General features: G+C 47.1%; 3 protein-coding genes across 3 annotated transcripts; 2 read left to right on the forward strand and 1 right to left on the reverse strand.

Annotated features, from left to right (window-relative positions):
- The first annotated feature begins 775 nt into the window (after window positions 1-775).
- araf (A-Raf proto-oncogene, serine/threonine kinase) lies at window positions 776-8,905 on the forward strand. The gene is made up of 15 exons (XM_068738759.1): window positions 776-886; window positions 1,694-1,797; window positions 1,999-2,101; window positions 2,234-2,388; window positions 4,041-4,139; window positions 4,323-4,467; window positions 4,681-4,708; window positions 4,787-4,917; window positions 5,045-5,247; window positions 5,460-5,636; window positions 6,729-6,775; window positions 7,224-7,342; window positions 7,680-7,811; window positions 8,366-8,500; window positions 8,576-8,905. The coding sequence occupies exons 1-15, from the start codon at window positions 776-778 to the stop codon at window positions 8,714-8,716; spliced, it is 1,830 nt and encodes a 609-aa protein (XP_068594860.1). The 3' UTR covers window positions 8,717-8,905.
- Window positions 8,906-11,998: 3,093 nt separating this feature from the next.
- Window positions 11,999-17,399, reverse strand: zgc:64051 (leukocyte surface antigen CD53). Its single transcript, XM_068761024.1, has 8 exons — window positions 17,183-17,399; window positions 15,753-15,836; window positions 15,260-15,448; window positions 14,505-14,579; window positions 14,309-14,416; window positions 14,118-14,222; window positions 13,960-14,043; window positions 11,999-13,036 (listed from the first exon to the last, which is right to left on the reverse strand). Exons 2-8 carry the CDS (start codon window positions 15,813-15,815, stop codon window positions 12,965-12,967), a joined length of 696 nt encoding a protein of 231 aa, XP_068617125.1. The 5' UTR covers window positions 15,816-15,836; window positions 17,183-17,399; the 3' UTR covers window positions 11,999-12,964.
- A 4,550-nt stretch (window positions 17,400-21,949) lies between these two features.
- On the forward strand, window positions 21,950-24,505 carry LOC137918169 (lymphotoxin-alpha-like). Its single transcript, XM_068760923.1, has 3 exons — window positions 21,950-22,214; window positions 23,012-23,056; window positions 24,071-24,505. The coding sequence occupies exons 1-3, from the start codon at window positions 21,950-21,952 to the stop codon at window positions 24,490-24,492; spliced, it is 732 nt and encodes a 243-aa protein (XP_068617024.1). The 3' UTR covers window positions 24,493-24,505.
- Window positions 24,506-26,059: the final 1,554 nt, after the last annotated feature.

A 26,059-nucleotide genomic window follows, 5' to 3' on the forward strand; every position in this document is an offset into this window, starting at 1 on the left:
TATGTTGCATGTTTCACAATTGCACTGGAAAAAAATTCATAGTCTGTGAAACCTTATTGACAATGGCAGGAAACTGATTTTGAACTGATTTTTGAATCTGTAAATGGAGTTTTCAAAGTAAAAATTTAATATTTTTCCTGACTCCATTCTGGATCTGATCCGGGTGAAAGAAAAGCCATTGTTATTTGAAAGTGGTATGCCATTTTGGGGCAGCATGTTGGCGTAGAAGGGTTTGCATCCCATCTGTGTCTGTCTGGGTTCTCCAGTTTCCTCCCACCTCCAAAAACATGCAGTTTAGGTGAATTATTTAAAAGTATTCTGATTCTGATTTAGTTGGGCCTGCCAAACAGCATCACATTCACCAACAACAAATGGTGTTCGTCCTATTTAGTTATGGCATTTTCCTTGTTTTAGGGTTTACTCTCTGGAAATAGGAATCATTTATTAGCTTTATAAGGTTGACATTCTTTTCCTACATGGATATTGTTCCTATCATGTACAATGTCAAGTGTTTGCTATATTTTGGATTGTTACTCTAAATTTCTCCAGGACTGGCAATGCATCCACTTCCTCCACGCCAGATAGGATCAAGATGTTCAGGACCCTTTATTTACATGAGAGGTCCGAATAGAAATATGGCAACTTTTTGTTTTCCAGGATCGAGGTGAAGGGTCAACTCTTCAAGATATCTCGGTGCAAGAGGCTCTCCTGAGGTGTGTGTCCAATTCCTGCTCCCCCCCGCCCCCCCCCCCCCTGGACTCTCTAGTTTGTCAACATGTCCTCCACCTCCTCTTCCTACTCCTCCTCGGGAGAGACGAGTCCGGAGGATGTACCCCGTGGTGGGGGGACCATTCGAGTCTACCTCCCCAACAAACAGAGGACAGTGGTAAGATGATTGTCTGCATAATGTTCTTTGTCAGTGGCGCGTTGTAGCAGAAACACACTTTTACATTCAATACATATGAGAATGTAGTAACCTAGAACCTCCGTTAAATATTTAACGGCGGTTCTAGGTTACTACAAATTAGCTGAAATAGTTGGTGTTTGATGAATCTTCAGAAATTGCTGTGCTACGCCCTGAAATACACCACTTCTTAACAAAATACTGTTTTTCTGAATAGCTATTAACTTCATAAATGACACGGATGGGGGGAAATCCCTCCCTCTCCCACGTTTGCTTTGGTTTGGCGTGCGCGCTGTACTTCCTCTACCCTAGATGCACTGCAAATAGCGTTACTACGTACATTTGGTGCGGTGAGCTTTCACACCGCATACGAACCGAACCAGGGTTCCCTTGCAAGCGAACCGAGACTCACGTTTTCAGGCGGACCAGAGTTTGCTCGTTTGATCCGCACCAGAGTTTGGATGCGCTTTCACACCTGCCCAAATGAAGTGGACTATCTGAGAAAATGAGCTCTGGTCCGTTTAAAGCAGACCAAACGGTTCCGGTGTGACAGCGACAGCATTGCATCTTCTCTGAACATTTGATCATAGCTTCGCCAAAAGAAATCTCCACATTGAGCTTGTAACTTTATGAATGAATAATCCCATACAACTGAAGAATCCTACGCATGTCCATCCCCACTCGATCATTGTTGCTGTGATCAGAACAGAACGACAGAATTATTATTTGGAAAAAAGGTGATCTGCACTTCAGAAAGGAATACTTTCTCAAACGGTTTCCTTTCCTCAGGTGAATGTTCGCCAAGGACAGACTGTGCACGAGAGTTTAGATAAGGCACTCAAAGTGAGAGGCCTAAGTCAAGAGTGCTGTGCTGTATTTCGCCTTCTGGAAGGGTAAGATTGGATAAATGTTGCCAGCTAAATGTTCTCTCACACCACATAGAGACAATGATTTGCAAACGTAGAAACACGAAAGCTAGCATAGTATCTTCCGTTTTCTCAGAACAATACATTGCACATAGTTTTTATTTTATTTATAATTTGTGAACGATTATCTGTTAAGAGCATGCTGGTTTTCCTGTTTTTCCATCCCAGTCGGAAGCGACTGACTGACTGGGACACAGACATCACTCCCTTGGTTGGAGAGGAGCTCTTAGTCGAGGTTCTGGATGATATTCCCCTCACCATGCACAACTTTGTAAGTTGCTGTCAAGCACCCTTTTCAAATCATTCTGCCTTGATTGATCACCACGTTTGGCTGCTTGCCAAAAGGTTTCTTCAACATTGCCGCTGTTGAAGTGAACATATTCTGACTTCTGACTTCCTGCAGGTACGGAAAACCTTTTTCAAGCTGGCTTACTGTGATTTTTGCCACAAGTTTCTTTTTAACGGCTTCAGATGTCAAACGTGTGGCTACAAATTCCACCAACACTGCAGCAGCAAGGTCCCTACTGTCTGCGTGGACATGGTCACAGTGAGCAAACGGTGAGTCCGTTCAACTAGTGTGTGTGACCTCCGTCTGCTTGTGTACCAGATTTGGGCATGATCCTGATGAGTCTGTGGCTATCCCGGGGAATCGGGCCTTTAGTGGAGCAGCGTATGTGCTGATGCACTCTCTGAGCTGGCTTCTCAGCGTCTGTGCTCCCTGCTGATGGTACAGTAGTCCCTCGATATAATGCGGTTCATCTTCCGCGACTTCGCTGCGTCGCGGAGTTTTAATGCAATTTTTCAGATTTTCGTTTTTGCACTTGAACGCGCCTTGAAACGGCGCAAGGACGAAGGCGCGGTCGGAGGAACTGTGAAATAGGTGCGAGTTGCTATTAATAACTTCTGTGTTCAACCTCGTAGGTTGATCATTAAAATTAAATTTGTTATTTCTAAAAGCTATCATGTTTATTTAAGCGTTTGTTTTATAGCGCTCTTATTCTCTGTGTAAAAAGAGGCTTTTATTTTGTAGGAGCATAAACGTCATGTCCCTTTTGGGCTTCGCTACTTCCTGTTTATATATGTAGCCGGCTAGCTGTGCTAAGCTATCCAGTAAAGCAGCATGAGAGGCTAAAGAGAGCACGAGTAGAATATTTGTTCTTCTGCACTCCAAGCTGCTCTTTCCTCGACCTGCACGCCTTAACACTATTAACAGGAAAACGTTTACTGTACGTACTATATATTTGTATTTTTCAAACAAATGTTTAGTAAACAGATTTTGATCTTTGGTTTCATTCTATAATACTGAAACAATCTATTTAGATTAATGCCTGTTAAACGTGTATAAAGTGTGTGGTGAGGGGTTTTACAGCCTTAAAACATTTATGTACATGTATAATAATTGTAAAAAAAATAAGAGATGGCTACATTGCGGATTTCACTTATTGCGGGTTGTTTTTGGAACGTAACTCCCGCGTAAAATGAGGGACGACTGTACTTGTCTGTGGGAGATCTCCTTGTTCTTCAAGTCTGATTCATTCTTTGAGTGGAATTTGTCTTGGATGACGGATTCTCGACATAAATTGTTGAGAAGCTTGCAGACTTTGGCTGATGGGGATCCTGCAAAAAAACGCCTGCGAGCGTATCGAGTGTACGACAGTTTCTGCCGTCTCACCCACGAGGTCCACCGATGTCTCTTTCTAGGCCGATATTGTCCGTATCATGACGCAGCATATTATACTTGTGGTAATTTAACATGGGGTGACTTATGACCTCATGGAACCAATTGTCCTCGTAAATCCACGACCCCCTGTAGCGTTAATGGTGTATCCACAGCCTAGATATTGTACTATTGTATTATACACACTACTATTATTGTACACCTGTTTTATCATGAGGACATTTGGTTAGTGTTTTGCTGTTCCGGTTGTCGATCAGTGTTATTTTATCAGAACCATGTTTTCCGTTGAACAAACACATTAATAGATATAATAAATGGACGGTCCAGTCATAAACAAGTTGTGTTGGTAGTTTTGTATTTTCGAACTGAGCTTTATTCCCTTCCCTTTGCCGAACTGCCCCAGAAACATATAGCTCTCATACAGTCTTTGTGTGTTTCTCTGACCACCTATTATAGAATCCGAGTCTCGGCAACTTCAAGAAATGTTTATTTGCCTGACGCCTTCTTCTGTTCTGCCCTTTATTTTGTACAGGTGTTTTCCCAATGCCTGTACAGACGAGTACCCACGGATACTATTGCCAGAACATTCTCCTTCACAGAGCAACCTAGCGTTAACCCCAGAGCCTTCTGGGTAAGTCCCTACACAAAAAGCATATTTAAAGAGCGTTGTGCTGTACTTCTGAAGGAAGTCAAGTGGACTTGCAGGAGTCCACTTGACTTTATTCATGATAGAGGAACCTCCCATGACTCAGAGCGGAGAACTTCACTGACAATATTCAAATGGCAAAGGTACCAATCTTCCTTGCTCTGCCAGGATGGACCTCCTGGCCCCGACCTCAGCCTTTCATTTCCCTAATCCAAGTGGAGACGGCCAATCCCTGCAGAGGCATCGCTCCACCTCCACTCCCAATGTCCATATGGTCAGCACAGTGGGCCCCGTCGGTACCAGCATCATAGAGGTTGGTGCCGGCTGTTTAATTACATGTTTTAACAGTAAACCAAATGCCAGTGGGTTTTACACATGACCGAGTCACTTCTGAGTAGGACAAGCCCGCTGCTCTGAATCCAAATGGGCATAGAAGAATCTCATTCAACTTTTTAACAAGCTTTCTGAATGGAGTCGTCAGATGTGAATTGTTATCGTTGTCCTCTCTTGTCTTTCTCCATTTTAGGAAGCATTAAAGTTCAACAACACAATTGGTGGGTGTTCCGGTGTTTCTCCTTTCCTACCTCTCTTGTAAATGATGCTCAGCCTGACTGTGAGCCGCTCGCCCGCAGGTCCTGAGCCTTCACCGAAGCCCTCCGCCAGCCCGCCCTCTTCTCTCGGGTCTCCTGGGAGGAGACCACCCAAGTCTCCCTCAGAGCACAAGGATCGCAAACCTTCTTCATCTGATGACAAAAAGAAAGTGGTGTGTGGCCTTTTGCCTCTTTCACAAGTCGTCAGTTGTCTCTTTAGTGTTTAGAGTCTTTCGTAGTGACAGCAAATCGTGTCGAAGGTTATTCAGAAACTGGTTGAGTGAAATACGTGTGTTTCAGTACCGAGGGGGTTACAGAGATTCGAGCTACTACTGGGAGGTCCACTCTCGAGAAGTGACTGTTCAGAAGAGAATAGGTGCGGGCTCCTTTGGGACCGTGTTCAAGGGCAAATGGCACGGAGACGTGGCGATCAAGATCCTCAAAGTCACAGAGCCGACGCCCGAGCAGCTCCAGGCCTTCAAGAATGAAATGCAGGTCTTGCGGTGAGAAGTTCTGAATGCGTTTCACGTAACCGTTGATTAAAGGGCAACCGCAGCTGCAGTTCAGAAATAGTCTTGCACTGATTTAAAAAAAGAAAAAGAAAAAAAATTATGTAAAATCGTATCTTGTTTTGCACCGTTTCAACTTTGATCAATTATTTCTCCATCGTGATCTGATCATGCGTGAGACTGTGACCGATTTGTGTAATCTGCAGGAAGACCCGCCATGTCAACATCCTGCTGTTCATGGGCTACATGACGAAGCCCAACTTCGCCATCATCACGCAGTGGTGCGAAGGCAGCAGCCTGTACCGCCACCTGCACGTCACAGAGACCAAGTTCGATACGATGCGTCGCATCGATGTGGCCAGGCAGACGGCGCAGGGCATGGAGTAAGATCCCGTTATCGCGCGTGCGTGTGTGTGTGTGTGTGTGTGTGTGTGTGTGTGTGTGTGTGTGTGTGAGTGTGTGAGCCATCTGCTCTGGAGATGACTAGGAGTTCTTTGCTAGCCAGTTCAGATGGGATTATCATCTGCCCTGGGTGATTTGATCAGGAAATTGCCCCCTGGCGGTGTTGCTCCAGACTCCGTCTCAGGGTTTCCAGTGACCACTTCACTCATCCGCCTGCAAACAGACGCAGTTTTGGCTAAACGGAAACGTCAACTGGATTCACACGAAGGCTCGATTGGTGAAGGTCAAAGTCTCCCTGGTGACTAACTTTAAGATGACACGCCCACATTCCACCAGCGTGGAGTGTTGAATGTCAGAACTGCTGCTTGCTCACCAGCGCTTTCTAAACGGGGAAGCGGGTCTTTCACCGGCCCGGTTTGGTTCTGGTGCTTTTCAAATCTCCTGGCTTTGCGTTACAAATTGTGAATGTGGTGAGCGAGTGAATGTCGGTGGGGTCAGGAGGACTGACTCGCCCCAGTCACCTTACCAAGCATGGAGTGAATGAATAATGCACATACCATGTAAAGCGTCTTTGAGTACCCAGAAAATCAATGGATTATTATTATTAAAGTTAATAAGATAACATCACTGCTGTCTTCATGCAGATGTGTAGCAGGAGTGCGCCTCTGTCTCCCTCTGCTGGCAGCCCGCAGGTGGAACGGCAATGATGCCCCATAATGCCTCGTACCGTTTATACATTACACGTTGTGGCGTGTCCAGGCTGCTTAAAGAGGCTTTTGTCTGGCTTGTATTCTTAAGAACGGTTGGGGAAATGATTCCCAGATTTATGGGACACGAACCAGTTTTCCGTTATTTCAGTGAGTCGCCAGATCCTTCCTCTGCCTTGGGTGCGACGTGATCGGATCATTCAGACGGGATGTGGGTCCCAGATCTGACCAGAAGCCTCAGAGCGCTTCGGACAGTTGATCGCGAGAGGCTGTGGCGATTTCCCTTTGACCGGAGCGCAGGGAGGCCGGTCTGTGTTTGGATTTTAATGTTTACTGAGCTAAAATCATGTTCTGCTTCTCTTTCAGCTATCTTCATGCAAAGAACATAATTCACCGAGATCTTAAATCAAACAGTATCCTTGCATCGTCTATTTGTTTTACTTTATATAGCGCACAACAAAATACAAACCTGTGCTTCTCAATGGATCAGACTTTTCTGACTTCTGGGTCATTAACCGTTGTCTAAGTTGCCTACCTGTCATTTTTACCAGCCATACAAACTCAGGTGGCTACGAGTGTTGGCAGCGACTAAATACGTGTCTGCTTCATGCTTTGTTAAAGGTGAACACCAAACTGGACCTGTTTGAAAGCAATTTAAAAAACAATTTAAGCATCTATTACATGTAAAGAAAGACATCAAAGAAACTCAACACCTCAGCGACATGGCAGCTCCTACATTTACCGTAGTTCATGAGTCTTTAGTTTAATTGACCTCGTTTTAAGGTGTTTTTTTGGGTTTAAACGTTTGGCTCATTGAGCGGAGGCCAGTCTTTCGTCCCCTTTCCTCAGCTCTTCTGCTAGATATCTTTCTCCACGAGGGCTGGACTGTTAAGATCGGTGACTTTGGCTTAGCCACAGTGAAGTCTCGGTGGAGCGGCTCTCAGCAGGTCGAACAGCCGAGTGGATCCATCCTCTGGATGGTAAGGATGACTCCTCTGATTGTGTGTGATATCCTGTTCATCGGTGTGTGTGTGTGTGTGTGTGTGTGTGTGTGTGTGTGTGTGTGTGTGTGTGAGTGAGAGAGAGAGAGAGAGAGTCTCTGCTGCCTCTACGGTAAATGTCAGGACTGTTGCAGCTGGCATTTTCTCATGTGACTTTATACTTTGCCCTTGGATTGGGCAAAGCAGATTTGATCTGCATTAAATCCTTTTCAAAGCCGTTTTGGAAATGGCCAAAGTAGATATTTTTTCCAGTGGAAACTAACCCTAACCCTTCTTTCCTTTCCTTCTTTGTTCTTTCCCCCCCCCCCCCCCCAAGGCTCCCGAGGTGATTAGAATGCAGGACAGCAACCCGTATACCTTCCAGTCCGATGTGTATGGCTATGGAGTCGTGCTGTTTGAGCTGATGTCGGGGACACTGCCTTACTCCAACATTAACAACAGAGACCAGGTGACGTTACGCCGCTCCCTTTTGTCTGCTTGAAAACGTGGCCACATGTAAAGTGTCTTCACTTTAACCTTGGCTCACGGGGAGAATTCTCCCGGCTCCAGTCGCATGTTTCTCAACGCTGATTGGTTGGGAGGGGGTGGGGGACAGCAAACGGCAGTGAGAGGGCGCTAGAGTGAAAAATCAACAAGCGTCAGCTGCAAAAAAAAAAAGGTTCCGGTGTGAACTCGGCTTGGCTTTAGGGTTGAGAACTGCAGCAGGTCCACCCTCAGCGGGGACCGGCTGCCTGCAGGGCTCTCAATGTGCTAGCCGTGGTCATGGTGGGGGGGGGGGGCGTCTGGAGAGTAGACGGTCCCTGGTAGCTGCGGGTCACTAGACCAGGTGTGACTGTAACAAACTGAAGGTAATCCATAGATCTAAACCGGATCAGACTCACTGAGCTGCTGATCATTCCAGGTGTGGTTTCCTCGTCGTTGCTGTCCGGCCTTCAGCATCCTCTGCAGCAGCCAGAGAGATCCGTAGTTTCTGCTGACGGTCCTGTCTGCTTACTCGCTCAGATCATTTTCATGGTTGGGCGTGGTTACCTGTCTCCGGACCTCGCCAAGCTGTCTAGTACCTCGCCCAAGTCGATGAAAAGGCTCATTGTCGACTGCCTGAAGTTCAAGCGCGACGAGAGGCTCCTGTTTCCACAGGTGAGCGGTGCATCGCCCCAAAGAGCTCCCAAGGTTCTATTCCCAGCTGTCTTTACCTTTGGTTCTCCTCTTCAGATCCTGCTAGCCATTGAGCACGTTCAAGACCTGCTGCCAAAGATTGAGCGGAGTCGCTCCGAGCCGTCTCTCCATCGGGCTGTCCACGCAGAAGACCTGAACCCCCTTCTGTTCCACACCACCCGGCTGATGCCCCTCTGATTCCCCATGGCCCTGGGCAGAAAGGTCGTCACACTGTCCAAAAGCACAGCATTGTTGTGCCTCAGAGAGGTCACCGGCTGACTTATCTCGGTGGAGCGTTCACCCCACCCCCCAAGTCAATCCTCGTCCCTCTAGAGCCCTGGAGCTGCAACACTTGGCACACAAATCTGTATCTGCAGAAAAAACAGATAGAAATAACTTTTGTAGAAGAGAAAATGTTCCCTACTATTAAAATATCACCAAAGACCTGCACACGAATTTAAACCATTAGACCATTTTAGACAATGCCTCTGGTCAGTCCCTGAGAAAAGCTAGTCGCCTAGCGTCAGACATTTTGAGAGTTTGAGTAAACGAGTGTTTTTACGTACACAATTATGTTGCTGTGTTTCAGTAGGAAACAGTCCTGCACCTTCTGAGGAGCGCGGGGATTTTATTTGGTTCCTTAGCAACAATGCTGCAGCCGCTAGTTCAGGTCACACGCCAGCTTTCATGCTTGCCCAGTTGCCAATCTTCAAATCTCAGATGTGAAGCTAATGATTTGAAAGCAAAGTGTGTTTTTTTTTTTTTTCTTTTTTTTTTTAAAAGATGGGAGATTTTTCTCAATGAAAATATAATTTTATAGATGAGAATTAATGCAAATGAAACATATTTGATTCCAGCTATGAGCCAGCACGATGATAAAAAGGTTAGAAGGTACAATGGCTGAACACACTGAACTATTCGACGGGGTTAGCTCCTTGGGATTACGCTTCTGATCTGAAGAGATGTCCTCAGCTGTGTTTCAAATCATCAGCGTTAGCCCGGTCGACGAGGAGCGACGCCTGCCGTGATTGGCTGTCGGAATGGAAGCACGTGTTAAAGTACCTGTACCTGTGTCTGGGCAGGCCGGGAGCATTTGCACTCGATCACTGCTGAGTCTTAAACATTTTTTGGTTCAAGTTGTAAAGTCATTTAAAAGCGTAGAAAATGATCCCTCTCAAGTTGCTTTCCAGATTAATAAGGAATTCAAAAGTGTCTGCTTGGATAGCTCGCCACGCGGACGCGCAGCACTTCCCGTTGCGTAATAATTACCCAGCGCCGGCCTCCGGGGCCCCTGTTGAGTCTCGCAATGAGAAACGGCAGCTGAAGCTAATCATGAGGTGAGACGGGAAGCTAAAAGCGAGAGAATCGTTTCGAGGGCACACACTCAGCAGAGCTCGTGCTGCTGCTCCATTTGGGCAGATCGTATGCTGCAGCTCCAGTTCTAGGTCTTCTGGTTCCCTCTACTGCCCCCTGCTGGTATCGGGAGTCATCTTTCATGCCGACAGTGTGTGTGCGGGTCAACCGTCATGCGGCATGAGTCCGTCCGAGCAGACGCCTGCTGTGTCTTTGTTTCCTTTACAGATGTCCTGTTTTGTAGAACCTTGTAAGCAATAATAGTAGAACCGAGTAGCCTGGAGCTCAGCGGTGTGTTTGTACCTTCAGTAGGCTGATGCTTTCAGGGGGGGTGGGGGCAAAGCCCCATTCACACCTGGCGGGTTGGTTCTTACTCATCAGATGAGGATCTGTCGGATCTATACGTGGTAGTAGTTCTCTTTGTTGTGTTTGCAGCATGGACTTTCCTGCTGTCCTGCATTTTCAGGGTGTTTTTAGAACACCTGTAGAGATGAGTGTGTGTGTGTGTGTGTGTGTGTGTGTGGTCGGGATCTTAGGCCTTATCGTTTAAACTAAATCTTCTTAGTGTCACGTTTCTTTTCTTTGTTTTGTTTTGTGCAGAGCGTGTTTCCTCATCTCCACGCACGTCTTTTCCAGCAGGGCCCATAAAGCTGCTTTTAAGCCTCCTGGTGACCCCGAACAAAGACGTTGGCTTCGATGCAGGCTTTCGTCTTACTTCTAACTGTTCCGTCGCGGTGCAGAGGAGAAGGCCAGATGGCGATCAGCAAGTCTGTTTCCACTAGTGCGGCTTCCATTCGTTGTGTGTGTGATGTGGCCGGTGTCATTACTGGCTGACGGCAGATCAGATGTTATAGTGTTGTGAATATCGGGGCTGGGTACCCCGACTGATCCGGTTGTGTCATTGATGGGTCGGCTGGGTTTGACTGGTGTTGGGGTCTTATTTATTTTTGTCGTTTGATCACAGCTCTGGAGGCGGATTCAATGTTTACAGAGAGAACTGTCTCTTTGGGCGTCATCCAGGATGTTCTTGAGGCGCGGTACTGTGTGCTCCGTCTGACTCTTATCCTGCCTGCAGGGGCGTTTCCTTTGGAAACACCTTGAGCACAAACTAGCTAAAAGCGTTTTAGCAATATTTAGTCAGTAGGTTGTTTCCTTTTTAAAAAAAATATATTACTGTCAATACTGAAATACTGTAATGATAAGATGGCATGTAGCGTGCTAGACATTAGCGTGTCAGACATTAGCGTGTCGGACATTAGCGTGTCGGACATTGGCGTGTCGGACATTGGCGTGTCGGACATTGGCGTGTCGGACATTGGCGTGTCGGACATTGGCGTGTCGGACATTGGCGTGTCGGACATTGGCGTGTCGGACATTGGCGTGTCGGACATTGGCGTGTCGGACATTGGCGTGTCGGACATTGGCGTGTCGGACATTGGCGTGTCGGACATTGGCGTGTCGGACATTGGCGTGTCAGACATTGGCGTGTCAGACATTAGCGTGTCAGACATCGGCGTGTCAGACATTGGCGTGTCAGACATTGGCGTGTCAGACATTAGCGTGTCAGACATTGGCGTGTCAGACATTAGCGTGTCAGACATTAGCGTGTCAGACATTAGCGTGTCAGACATTGGCGTGTCAGACATTAGCGTGTCAGACATTGGCGTGTCAGACATTAGCGTGTCAGACATTAGCGTGTCAGACATTGGCGTGTCAGACATTAGCGTGTCAGACATTAGCGTGCTGAATGACACGCAGACATCTGGACTCGGTGAGCGTCTTTATAAACCGTCAGTAGCGACGAAGCGTCTTTAACATTTACAATCAGTGAACAGTGACAGTTACATGATATACACACGGACACTGAATTGTAATGTTATAATTGCACACACGTGTACATATAAAGATAGATGACGTAGATATACCTTATATGGGGGGTAGCTGTAAGGGAGAGGAAGATCCAGGTCGGGACGAGCTCGAGGAATCCTGACATGGGACACTCTTTAACTACTTCAGGACCAAATGTATCAAAACAATTCTACAGTACCCCTAATACGTTGGATCGGTTTGCAGCTTCTCCGCTTTCTTCCTGTCTGGTGGGTGGGTGGGTGGGTGGGTGTCGGACCTTTTGTGGTTACTACACAGTATATAGATTGTTAATGTCAGCCTGCTGCAGCGTTGCTCTGGTGCAGCTCCGTGCTGCTCTACCTGAACCCGTCTGCTGTTGGTCTGGACGCAGCGTGGCTCCGCCTCTACGGAAAGCGTTGAGGGGCTCGTTGGAGAGGATGGAGAAGATGGGATTCATCTCCCAGTGAGGCCTGTGTTTGTCGTGAGAGTCAAAAGGAAACCCTTTTTAGAATTGATCCGAGCGGCTACCAAATCTGTGCTGGGGGAAACCAGACTTAATCACAGCTGTCAGGATCACAGAAGAGCATTGGGGGGGGACCTGTGTCTGTTCGGGTCTCGCGGGGGACCGCTGTTCCTGGTCTCTGGGCTGTCGTGGGTGTGCGGTTTGTACTAAATGCTATATTCTGCAGTGTACAGTTGCATCTTTTTTAATTACAGAAATCTTACTTGTTTCTATTTTTTGCGTGATGGTTTCGAAAAGAACAAAACTATTTTAAAGTGTAAAGGAAATCGTAGTTTTGTAGTATTTGTCTTGAAATATTGTTGCCGGATTTATTCTTTAAATAAATCGACTTGTCTGAGTTCCGACATCTTGTACGCCTCATTTCTGTCTCATTCGAGCTGATCTTTAATTGGAAGGCTTCAACATTTCTAGTGGCGTGCGTCTGAGTAATGAGAGATAAAAAGAGGAAGGAAGTGCAGCGAGCAGCAAGCGTGCTGCAGGAAATGATCGTCTCACAGCGAAGACAGCCGAAATAGGGACTGACTGTTCATGTACGGCTAAAAATAAATGGAAATGACCAGTTTACACAAAAATCCACATCAGGGTTTTCTCTTTATTGGACATGTTAAGGAGCTGGACTCCACACACGGACTGCACGACCTTTGTCGGAGACTTCCTGTTCCTTTTCTGTCTCTGCACAATATTACGTAACCAAAATAAGTACAGAGTAGGAAACCAGGCGTCTATAGCTTGTAACCCAGTCCGGATCTGCTGATTTGGCAGAAGAGTGTCATGGCGAAACACATTCCCAAGACCTGCGAACAAGCAACACGAAGAAAGTCAGCGGGCAAACCTCGCAAATAAACGTCTTCCCCGATCGCCACGGGACACGGCATGGACACGTCCTCGCAGGGACGTCAACCCCGCAAAGCGATGAATGTTATTCTGAAACATTTTCCTTTTCTGCTTCCCGATTCTCCTCATGAGGTCTGATTTGAAGCCCCAGGATGTTTCTTGAGAATTATTTTATGGTTTTAGTGTTTTCATTTCACACTTGAGCAATAAAATGAACTGAACTACTTTAGTGGATCTGTTGGGAGCTCGGCGGGGGGGGGGGGGGGTTACCCCCCTGGTGGAAAATGCACCGTCTTGCTATTTGCCAGCCGATGGAGGCTGGGCTTTATGAGGATTACCCACGACATCCTGAAAGGATCCAGCAGGTCCTCCTCTGGTTACCTCCACAAGGAGGTTCTGCTTTGGGCGGTGTTTGATTTATTTATTTTTTTGCTTGTAGGATTACGGGAAAAACTGCTGGATGGATCTTGATTTTAAAAAAATGAAAAGATGGGTTTTGATCTAATTTGCTGTAGATTCCACGAAATTTTGAGGGGGATCCAGATACCCATCTGGATACAAAACAAATATCCAGATATATCCAGCGATCATGCAAAGCGTCTTCTGGATCTGATCCAGAATGAGGTCAGGAAAAATATTAAACTTTAACATTAAAACTCCATTTATAGATTCAAAAATCAGTTAAAACTAAACTCTGATTCACTTTGACTTTTCATGTTGGTGTATAAAGATACCAAGAACAATCTAGAACCTTTTGGTGCTGATCCAGATCATGTCGACGGTGTAGATCCAGTAAGGAGGGGGGCGAGCTGCTCGGAGGAGGTCTGTGCTTTTCTAGTTTTTGGTTTAATATGCCAGATTTCGGTTTACCAGCTAACTTTACCTCAACAACGCAGAGGGCGATGACAGAAATCCCAGTGGTCAGGAAGTTCTCCTCAAAGAAGGTCTTCAGCGTCGACAAGCAGCCCTGCAGACAGATAGGAAAGACGCGGTGAGCACTGGGGGGCCCCTCCCAGACCTGGACACAGAACCCAAAGGTACCTTCTGGTTGTACTGGGGGTTGGTGGTGCTGCACCGGTCCGAGCAGCAGGACCCCGGCACGGTCTCGCCCCAGTCCGTGGCGTTGTTGACGCCACAGCAGCCGAGCTGGAACAAGTTGTTCGGGCGAAAGACATGTTGGCGACAGACTGGGAGTGTGTCGGGCTCCTCACCTCAGCACCGCTGCCACTCACCTGCTTCTGGATCACATCCCAGTCACTTGACAGCTCCGTTGAGTTTCCACTCTTTCCTTTGGCGTCCTTCAAACCCTTCATGAGATTGTCTTCCAACAGCTGAGCAATCTGAAACGTGAGGCGAAATGAGTGCTGTGTGCGTTCCCCTTAAGGCGAGGGGGGGGGGGGGGGTTTGGACCGGACGGTCGGGCCCTACCTCGCCCTCGTACACCAGCAGCAAGCACGCCACGGTCAGCTCCACCAGCAGCAGGATGAACAGCAGCAGGAAGTACTGGCAGCGAGCGGGGAAGGTCAGACTTTATTTCTACTTTTGCAAACACACTGTGACATTATTTTATACAAAGTAAAGCACGATGTAATTAATTTCAGGTCTTAAACGCCCCCCCCCCCCCGCACGGGTTCCTTCTGGAACAGAACCTTTCACAATCCAAGCAGAGATGTTACGGAACGCTGGAACAACACGCTTGTGTGAAGTCACCAAATGATGCGTTGGTGTTGGAGCGGCGTCGTCGTCGCTCGGCAACAGCGTGAGACTGGGTTCAAATCCCGACGGGCCTTTCTGTGGGTTCTAGTGTCTACGTGGGTTCCTTACGGGTTCCTCAGCTTCCACCCAAACACATGCAGGATGGATGGATGTGTTCTCACAGTCGGGCACCTTTTTAGAAGTCCAAATTTATCATGAACAAAGTGGGCGGGGCTTGTAGGGAGGGGTTTCTACTGGCGTTCATTCTTCATGATGTCATTTTCCCGTTTTTCATTTTAGAGGTGCAACATTTTCAGTATTTTGGGAATTATAAGCCTTTCTTCATTTAATAGTTTTGAACTTTGAACTTGTTCTGGATACTGTTAAGAAGAATTCCAGATAGCAGGGCCCAATCAGAAGCTCCAGAGCGGATGAACCCCAGAGGAGCCGGGGGGGGGGGGGGGGGGGGTTGCTGCGGGGAGTCCTACCGTCAGGAGGAGGCAGCGGTTCTCCTTCAGAGCCCCCAGGAAGCCCAGGAAGGACACACAGGTGATGACGATCCCGCTGATCAGCAGCGTGTTGGCAAAGTTGAAGCTGCCCAAGGTTAGGGTGAGGGCGGCCATCCGGAAGTTCACCATCATGTACACCCCCAGAGAGAGCACGGCCACGCCGCTCAGCTAGCGGGGGGGGGGGGGAAACAGGGTCAGTTTATAGCTTAGTGTGACTCGGAGCCTTTCAAAATGCAGCATTCCTTCATCCGAGTCGACACGCTGGCTTCCTGATCTACTTCCTGATCTACTTCCTGACTGTTTTACATCCTGACGGGTTTAATCTGGCTGGATTAGATTTGGTGAGCTGCTGGATGAATAGTTTTCAGACACTCGCCAAAAGCAGGTTCCAGAGTTACAAAAGCGTTTGTTAAATGCTCGTTTGTACGTTAGCAGCTTTGCTATAATCGCTGAACGGATAAGACATACATACAAAACACAGGAAGTTAGCGGCACACATGGTTAACTTCAAACACTTGAGGCATCCTTGAGCCATCCTGGAAACGTCTGGTCAGACCTGAAAGCAGAGACAAACAAACGAACTGGCATTAATGTCACGCGTAGAAACAGGCCAGAGGAGCAATGACGGCCGGTTGCTCGTCAGGGACCTAATCTCAGTATGTCCAAAGTGAAAGTTCTGTTCCGGCCCGGCCCGGTTTGCCCTCAGCACCAGCGTGAGCACAACAGGACGCGTTTCAGGTCGCTAACGCTAGGCTGGCATTTCTCCTGAAGGACCGGGCTCTGAACCCACACAGGAAGCAGCAGATGATTCCTGATGATTCACAATAAGATAAACGTTTATTGATAAAGACAAACTGAAATAAAAAGTACTGAAGCCCAATTATTAGAGACTCCAATGGTCACGAGCACGTCTGAAGTCTAGGGGGGGGGGGGGGGGCAACGAACAAAAATGTTATCTAACAGAATATAGAACAGAACACAGAACAGAGCAGAACACAGAACAGAGCAGAACAGAACAGAAGAGAACAGAACATAGCAGAACACAGAATATAGAACAGAACAGAACAGAGCAGAACACGTAACAGAACAGAACAGAACATAGCAGAACACAGAATATAGAACAGAACACAGAACAGAGCAGAACACAGAACAGAACAGAACACAGAACAGAGCAGAACACAGAACAGAACAGAACACAGAACAGAGCAGAACACAGAACAGAGCAGAACACAGAACAGAACAGAACACAGAACAGAACAGAACAGAACATAGCAGAACACAGAACATAGCAGAACACAGAATATAGAACAGAACACAGAACAGAGCAGAACACAGAACAGAACAGAACAGAACAGAACATAGCAGAACACGTAACAGAACACAGAATATAGAACAGAACACAGAACCGAGCAGAACACAGAACAGAACACGTATCAGAACAGAACCATTTCTTCCACGTTCAGACGTTCTCATCATTCTACTGTGGATTTGTCATCATCTCCGTTTTGATGGTGATGATGATGAGTGTGTGTGTGTGTGTGTGTGTGTGTGTGTGAGAGAGTGTGTGTGTGTGTGTGTAAAACAACTTCCTGTTTCCTCTCACTTTATGAGCAGAATGTTTGTCAGAAAGGTTTGATGTTTTTTTTAACATGAAGACATCAAAGTCTGTAGAAATAGTTCAAATAGAAAAGGAACACGTTACACCCAGACTCTGTTATAACCTGTTATAACCTGTTATGTGTCTGCTATTACAGATTGCTGATCCAGTCACACCCGATCTTTGCTGCAGGAATGGTTAATAGTCAGCGAAAATGTTTCATGCTGTGATGTTGGGATTTATCTGAATGACACGCCAGCGAGGGTCCGACGCTCCGAGGAAACAAACCGAGGTCCGTCTCTTACCCGACGATGAGGCGCTCCCTGCTTTCAGGCTTCAGCTCCGTTGTTACCAGGCGGCGACACTCACACTTGCCGTTGCGACGCTCTGAACCTCCTCTCACTTCCTCTTCCACTAAATGAGCAACGTGGAAAATGGACGCCTGAGAAAGTGCTGAAGAAAGGAAGCAGCAGAAGAGCGGCAGAGTCAGAGGTCGCGTCTCCGTGGAAAGACAAGGTCAACTCTGGGACGATCACAGACACCTTTGTGTGTGAGATCAAAGACATTTCCTCTCTCATCCGAGAGGCGTCTTCAGTTCTGAGAGGCTGCTGGAGAGTTGAGGTCAGGGGTCGGGAACCTTTTTGGCTGAGAGAGCCATGAACACCACATATTTTTAAATGTAATTCCGTGAGAGCCATAAAATACATTTAAAACTAAATACAAGTACATGTGTGCATTTTATGTAATAACACTTTTAAAGTACAATAAGTCTCTGAATTATTTTTAATAACATTGTTATTCTGTTTCTAACCAATGATGGATATTTACCATTAAGGTAACTTCTGCTGCTGCGTGGTTTTGCTGATCTCTTTGTGACTACAAAGTGAAAAGTACGATTCTCCTCGTCTTTTTTTATTTCAGCCATCGTCTTCAAAGGGTTTCTAAAATTACAAGAGAACTACAAGAGAACCCGATCATGAGCCTGTTGGACGTCACTGAGAGGCTGAGCTGTCTTGGTGGAGCTTTAGCTTTATTAGTGCCAGAAGCTACTCTTAGCTGCTCGTTGCTACACGGACGTAAGGCTGTAAAATATACCGTAAAGATCAAATTCAGAACAAGTCAAAACGGAAAGAAAGGATTTCAGGAAACAGACATTTCATGAATTTACATCATTTATTATGAGACATTTATTATTTAGGAGACTTTGACCCTCGGATCAAGATTCAGGAGAAACGACTGAAAACAATCACTGAGAAGTGGGCCTCTCTCTCTCTCGCTCTCTCTCTCTCTCCCTCCCTCCATCTTCCTCACTGCTCTCTCTCTCTCTCTCTCTCTCTATGGTTGAAGTAAACAAATAGTATTAAGTACTTTTGATACTCTCTATATTATAAACAAATAGAATAAAATATTCGAATAATTTTTAAATAAAAACTCGCACAGTGTTTTAACGATACACTATTTATCATAAAGAAGCAGAATATCATCTTTTAATGATACACTATTCATCATTAACAACAATTTGTCTGAAAAATCCAACAACAGAACATCGTATCTTATGAATGCTGAAATGTCGGTTTCCTTCGGCCTGTAATCCCCGACCGCGTCTCTCAGAGAGGACAGCTGGACAGCTGGACAGCTGGACATCTCTTTTACTGTGACCGCACCGACACACATGATGTGCTGTAGGAGAAGCATGCCGCCGACGTGCCAACGCTGAAAGGCAATCATATCTTTTGGCCACAAGATGTCAATAGCTACATCTGTTATAGACGACACACTAGTGGAAGACACGGAGTCGCTGTCAGAAATGTCAAAATATCAAAACGTCTTTGCTGTCAATTCTCAAAATCCAGTCTGAATCGTATCGGATGTAACAGTTGGTCACAAAACATCTCAATCTGGAATCTGAACGCTGCAGACTGAATCAAGCTGGGATTATATTATTATATCTGTCTCTACACTATCATGACATCATGAAAGGAAATAAACTATACTGAAATAAATGTACAAACAAACACAAAAACTTTCAGCACATTCCGAGTCTTCGTGTTCTTTCTCTCTCGAATGCAATGTGCCTGTCGTCGTACCATCTCTGGGCACGTGCTGTAAAGCAGCGATGAATGTCTCGTAATGTTTTCCTCTGGTTCAGATCAAACCTGGTCTCACTTTTAAACAAGTTTATTGTCCTTCTAGATCACTGACATGGAGCGCAGACCTCCGCCGAGCAGCTCGTTCAAAAAATTACATAATCAAGAAGCAAAAGAGATTTTGAAATGCAACAGTGGCGTCAAGGGACAATGATGAGATGATGAGAGGATAATAGAACGATGCAGCGTTTAGCAGGTAACAGCATTCTGCAATGTGCTGCTCAGCAGTCGCATGGCTTAAGGGATGAAGCTGTCTCTGAGTGTGCCGATGGCAGCAGCCAGAATAACCTTTGGTTGAGTAAATAAGCACAGTTTTAGGGCTCCACAAATGTACTAAAACATAAATTGCACATTTAGCCCTCCTTTTTCCCTGTATAGGGGTCGTATGGAGTTTTTCTTCACCTGGTTTGACGGTCTAAGACTCTAAGGTCCTTGTCCACCTACTACGTTGTACATAGTATGTGTCTTTTTAATATATTTTTATTTTGCATCTGTGGATTAATTTATTTTTATTTTATTGGTATTGTTAAATGTCGATGATTTATGTACGAAGGACTTTCATCGGAAACAAGACCGCAAGGGCTTTTTTGAAATGCTCCTCTTAGACAGGATGTTTGACTGTACTTGTACTGTAATACATTCTACTGTGTGACTGTACTTGTACTCTAACATTCTATCTAATAAATATATTCATCATCATCATCAAGGGTAGAGGCTGTTAATCCGTACAGATTCTAAATCCCTCAGAGGCAATATGTGAATTTAACAAAATAAAGTTTCATTGATTTGCGGTGGTGCAGCGGGCGGTGCTGTTGCCTTGCAGCAAAAAGGTTCTGGGTTTGATTCCTGCCTGTGTGCCGTTGGTATATTGTCTTTGTATTGTCCGTAGGTTCTCTCCAGGTACTCCGGCTTCCTCCAAAAACATGAAACTTTGGTGAATTAGTGTGCCTGGGAGCGTGTTGTTTGCCTTGCGATGAGCTGGCGCCTCATCTAGGGTGTACCCTGCCTCTCGCCTGGGATAGGCTCCAGCAGACCCATGACCTGATGATGGACATTCTGTCTATCGATTTCTGCATCATTTCTGCATCTCCCGTCAGCGGTTCTCTGCCGACACTCCGGGCTCCATTTTGCTGCATTACCGTTTGCTTGGATCAAATCTAAATGTTCTTCGTATTGATGTGAGATTATATCCCGCTCTGTAGCTGCTGCTGGACTTGACCGTCCATGTCTCACGCTGACTTTGAGACATGCAGGTTTGACTTACCGAGTCGACGAGCGGGCGCTGTGTGACTGTTTAGGGTGATTCCGTTGTTCGGCTTAAATCGAGCCGGGTAACTGGACGATATCCTGGCTACAGGACAGCGACGCTCGCGCTGCACTGAATCCGTGCAGCGTTAGCTCTGTGGGGTTTGCTGGATTTGAGTCCATTTCTGATCGTAAATCACGGCTTCCACGTTTGTAATACTCAGGAGGGGGTTGAATAATTCCTCCTCGGGAGGGAGATGCATGCCGGGTAAGTCCTTGTCGGGAGTATTCTTTAACGTTTGTGAGGATGGACGAACACGAAAGTTAGATGCTCTAAGCCGGCCCTCGTTGACGGAGCATATCGGGATTATAATCTCTAACGTCGGGACGTAAACCCATTTCTCATGTTTCCAACGCTTTCTCCCCTGCAGCTGTCCGGCTTGCTCCGACACCAGCAGAAGAGATCCCTTCAGTGAGCACCCCCCTCCCCTCAGCTCCCCCCCACCGGCACCACCCTGACCCCCACAGCGGAGGAAACCCCACCTGCCACGTTCAGCGGCAACGCGGGACCCGCCCTGACCACGGTGGCCACGCCCCCAGCTTCCTCCGGGATCTGGGAGAAGGTCGTTCCCGGCAGACCCTTAAAACACGTTTGGGCCCGCCGAGTATGTCCGGCTTCCTACCCTGGCTGTGGATCCAACGGCCAGCTATTCCGTCCCTCCCCAGCGAGGTGACATTCCGTGTCCCGAGAGCTAGTCTCTGTGTGCGGGGATTGGGTCGTCAAGCCCCCTGCCATCTGCTGCCACCCGATCCACGATGCACCCACAATGCACCCACAATGCCCCCGTGCCCTAAGGTTCCCTCGGATGGTGAGCCTATCGGAGTACGGCTGTTCAGATGACTGTTCAGACGGCTGTTCAGACTGTTCAGACGACTGTTCAGACTGTTCAGACGACTGTTCAGACTGTTCAGACTGTTCAGACTGTTCAGACGGCTGTTCAGACGACTGTTCAGACTGTTCAGACGACTGTGACACTGTTTTTCTAGAGCACTGTGTGCACACTGTCACTCAACACGCTGCCAAACCGCTCAATCTCAATGATGTGATGTTGCAATGAGCCCACAGCTTTTCCTTTTTTATTATTCTCAGTTGAATTGGCCATTTCCACAGCTGCAGGATTAAAATGCCCCCCCCAGCATTTAAAACAAAGAACACAATGAGGGAAATAATAATAGCCCCAAGGCAGAGCTCAACTCAAATAAAGATGGTGTCATGCTTCTCACTTCTTTACTGCGAGTATTTATCAGTTTATGAGATATAATGAGTCTCGTAAAAAGATTAATAATAATAATTTCCCCACAATTTAATTCAATCCTGTTTGTGCTGACGGAGCGTGATCAAGGCCTGAGTGCTGCAGCCAAGAGTATGCCCCCCCCCCCCCCCCCCCCCCCCCTGAGAGCTAAGAAAAGTGTTAATCATTTCTTCCAATCATTTCTGATTTGTCTCAAACTAAAGAAGAAAACGTTTGCCCAACGGCTCAGAGGAAGAGGAAGTTGCTGGTTGATTCCCGACACCAGAGAGACTACCTACTTGTGCGTAACGTGGGCGACAGCGTGCTAATAAATGGTGATGCTGCATGGAGCGGCGCCTGATCCGTGAATGGGAGGGACGCCTGCGCCATGGAGGAGGAAGGCTGCTGCTGCTGCTGCCGCCGCTGCGGCGGCGGCGGAGGGGGGGTCGGATCCCGCCGCGGAGACGCTGTGATCCGCTTTCTGAAACAGAACCAATCACGACTCCAGCGCACGGCGCAGGTCTTCGGGCTGGCGCTCCTGCTTCTGATCTCACTGGTTCTGGCTGTCCTGATCACGGTCGTGAACGGAGGACGAGGTCCGCGGTCGCCGCACAGCCAGGTAACTTTACGCACCTGCGGCGCGTCACGCCGCGGCTTCCTGCGTCCTTGAAAAGTGTCTAAACTGGCACCAAGAAGCTGGAAGGGTCGAAGTCGTGTTCGCTGTAAGCCTGAAGCCGGCGCGGGTCCAATAAAACCAGTTATTTTACGCAAATGCGTAAAAGCCGCCAAAGGCGCAGGTGTGGTCCTTTGATGCGGCTGGCTTTGCGTGACAGTCACAGAAACTGAATGGATCTGTTCGTGTCGGTTTCACCGCCGGCGTTCCTGCGCTGGCCGCAGTTCAGGGACGCGCCTCGCGCGCGAACCGAACGAGAGCGAGCATTATAAAAAGGCACGTGTCTGAAAATCACGAGGAATCATCTTCAGCGTCCCTTTGAGCTCGCTGATGTAACATCAGACGCAAATATGTTTCAGTGATTATATAATGTTAATAATAGAAACGTAAAGACCACGGCGGCGCGGTGGCTGAGAGGGTCGTCCTGCGATCGAGAGGTTGGGGGTTCGATCCCCGGCTCAGGCACGCGTGTACAATGTCGTTGTCCTACAATTATGATACGCTTGTAGGACATCTGTTTTCTTTCCTTCAGTTCTAACATGGGATCGTTTCTATTTGATAACGTGCTTCATTCTACTGCAGTGCTTTTTGTTATCGTTCCTGCTTCAGTGTGTAACGCTGATAACGCTCTCTCTGCTTCCTCACAGCCGCCGCCGCCGCCGCTCGCCACTCGGTCATCAGGTGAATGTTTTGCTCATGTTTGATTGCATCATCATTTCTGCCCGGGAAACAGAACATGGACGTTGGCGTCCGAAGTAACACTCTTGTCTCTTGCAGTCGTCAACAGCGACTCTCACAAGAATCCAAGCGCCATGCTGACAGGTAGATCACAGCCGTAAAGCAGAATCGGAGTCTCATTTCGGTTTCCCAGTGGGTTTGCTTTGCCTAAAAATCCACGGTTCTGTGTCTAAAATGATGGCGCCTTGGTGGCGCCTTGGACGCGGCTCGGCTGATGAGACGTCCTTCACAGTGAAGCGCAGACGCGACAGAAACACAGCCATTTGAATAATAAATCAATAAAAGCTTTTATGCAAGGTCACTGTTGCCTCATAAGTCACAACGCTTAACCCTGTGGGCGGGGCTTCAAGTGGACAAATGAGTCAAATGAGTGCGACACAAAACAATCACCAAGGTTCTGAAAATGACATATTAGCATGGAAACGTCCCAAATTTGCCACATACATTCTCACACACCTGCCGGTTGAAAAGGCAATGACACCCAGGCTGCACTTTTTACGCTGTTGCCATGGCAATGGCAAGCCCTCCTATGGGGAGGGGTCCGACGCCAACTTTGTCAGACAGCCACGAAATCCGGTACAGACATGCGTCATGTCAGGGCAAAAAAAAAAAAAGTATTATGGCCACGCCCCCAGACACACAGGAAGGCGGCCATATTGGATTGAAACTTAAAAACTCCTGATGGCAGATGGCCATATAATCCAAATAACGATTTGACTAAACTGTGAGCTACTCATGCAGCTCAAATCTAAACACTTGTGAAGCACTCAGGACAAAAGCGGCGTGCGTCGGCGGGTCAGCTCAACGGCCTGTCGGCCGGCGAGGGCCTACAACGCCGCTTGCGGCTTTAATTTCTACTTATAATTATTATTATTATAGCAGAAATACAGAGACAAAATCAGGCACAGGTGATGATGAATATATTTATTAGATAGAGTGTTAGAGTAGCATGTATTACAGTATAAGTACAGTCAAACATCCTGTCTAACGTGCACGTTTCCACGTTTAATGATTGAATACGTGACTCTTTGCTTTTAATCAAATGATGCAGAAGTAGAAGTATTCCTAACCCCCCCTTTATTTTTCTTTCATGCTTAGCTGCTCGTGGTGAAAACACTGAGAGTACCGGTAAGTATCTCAAATGGGAGAGCGAGAAAGGACATGCCTTCTGCAACGGAGGTTTCAGCTACTCCCAGGGAAACCTGGTGGTGCCCAGAGACGGCATCTACAGAGTCTTCCTGCAGATCACCTACGAGAAAAAGGACAACGTCTCCTGCGAGACGTTGAGCCTCATCAACAGCGTGGTCTATTATCGGGATACGTACCCTGAAGACGTGACTCTCCTGTCATCCGCTGACACGGTGAGTTGCAGCATGGAGGTCTGGAGTAAGTCCCTCTACGCCTCCGGCTTATTCAACCTGGAGGCCGACGGCAAACTGCGCGTGAAAGCGTCGACCCCCCATCTCATCATTCAGAGAGAGCATGAAGTGTTCTTTGGTGCTGAACTCCTCCCTCAGTAGCTTCTCAGGTCACACCTGCAACGCTAGGAGCATGCTACATGCTAAAAGGACTGCACTATATAGAGCTTTCTACACCTGTGTGCCCAAAGCGCTTTAAAAGGCCTCACCCATCCACTCACACTGGGGGGCGGGGGGGTCAATCATGTGTGTGTTTAACACCCCCGTATCCCACAGGTTTTATTTGTAAGCTCCTTTTGGGCATCCTTATACTGGCTGAAGCAGGAAGCAGGTCTCCTTTGATTTAATGTCCCTTTCATGGAGCCGAGAACAAACTCTCTGTGTTTATTTTGTAATAAGTGTGGTCAGATATCAGTTGTGTAACTCCAGTGTGTAACTCCAGTTGTGTAACTCCAGTGTGTAACTCCAGTGTGTAACTCCAGCGTGTAACTCCAGTGTGTAACCCTAGTGTGTAACTCTAGTGTGTAACTCTACCATGTAACTCCAGCGTGTAACTCCAGTGTGTAACTCCAGTGTGTAACTCCAGTGTGTAACTCTAGTGTGTAACTCCAGTGTGTAACTCTAGTGTGTAACTCCAGTGTGTAACTCCAGTGTGTAACTCTAGTGTGTAATTCCAGTGTGTAACTCTAGTGTGTAACTCCAGCGTGTAACTCCAGCGTGTAACTCCAGCGTGTAACTCCAGCGTGTAACTCCAGTGTGTAACTCTAGTGTGTAACTCCAGTGTGTAAATCCAGCGTGTAACTCCAGCGTGTAACTCCAGCGTGTAACTCCAGTGTGTAACTCTTGTGTGTAACTCCAGTGTGTAACTCTAGTGTGTAACTCCAGTGTGTAACTCTAGTGTGTAACTCCAGTGTGTAACTCCAGCGTGTAACTCCAGCGTGTAACTCCAGTGTGTAACTCTAGTGTGTAACTCCAGTGTGTAACTCCAGCGTGTAACTCCAGCGTGTAACTCTAGTGTGTAACTCTACCATGTAACTCCAGCGTGTAACTCCAGTGTGTAACTCCAGTGTGTAACTCCAGTGTGTAACTCTAGTGTGTAACTCCAGTGTGTAACTCTAGTGTGTAACTCCAGTGTGTAACTCCAGTGTGTAACTCTAGTGTGTAATTCCAGTGTGTAACTCTAGTGTGTAACTCCAGCGTGTAACTCCAGCGTGTAACTCCAGCGTGTAACTCCAGCGTGTAACTCCAGTGTGTAACTCTAGTGTGTAACTCCAGTGTGTAAATCCAGCGTGTAACTCCAGCGTGTAACTCCAGCGTGTAACTCCAGTGTGTAACTCTTGTGTGTAACTCCAGTGTGTAACTCTAGTGTGTAACTCCAGTGTGTAACTCTAGTGTGTAACTCCAGTGTGTAACTCCAGCGTGTAACTCCAGCGTGTAACTCCAGTGTGTAACTCTAGTGTGTAACTCCAGTGTGTAACTCCAGCGTGTAACTCCAGCGTGTAACTCCAGTGTGTAACTCTAGTGTGTAATTCCAGCGTGTAACTCCAGTGTGTAACTCTAGTGTGTAACTCCAGTGTGTAACTCTAGTGTGTAACTCCAGTGTGTAACTCCAGCGTGTAACTCCAGCGTGTAACTCCAGTGTGTAACTCTAGTGTGTAACTCCAGTGTG

The sequence above is a fragment of the Brachionichthys hirsutus genome, chromosome 4 (assembly GCF_040956055.1).
Source record: "Brachionichthys hirsutus isolate HB-005 chromosome 4, CSIRO-AGI_Bhir_v1, whole genome shotgun sequence".
NCBI lineage: Eukaryota > Metazoa > Chordata > Actinopteri > Lophiiformes > Brachionichthyidae > Brachionichthys > Brachionichthys hirsutus.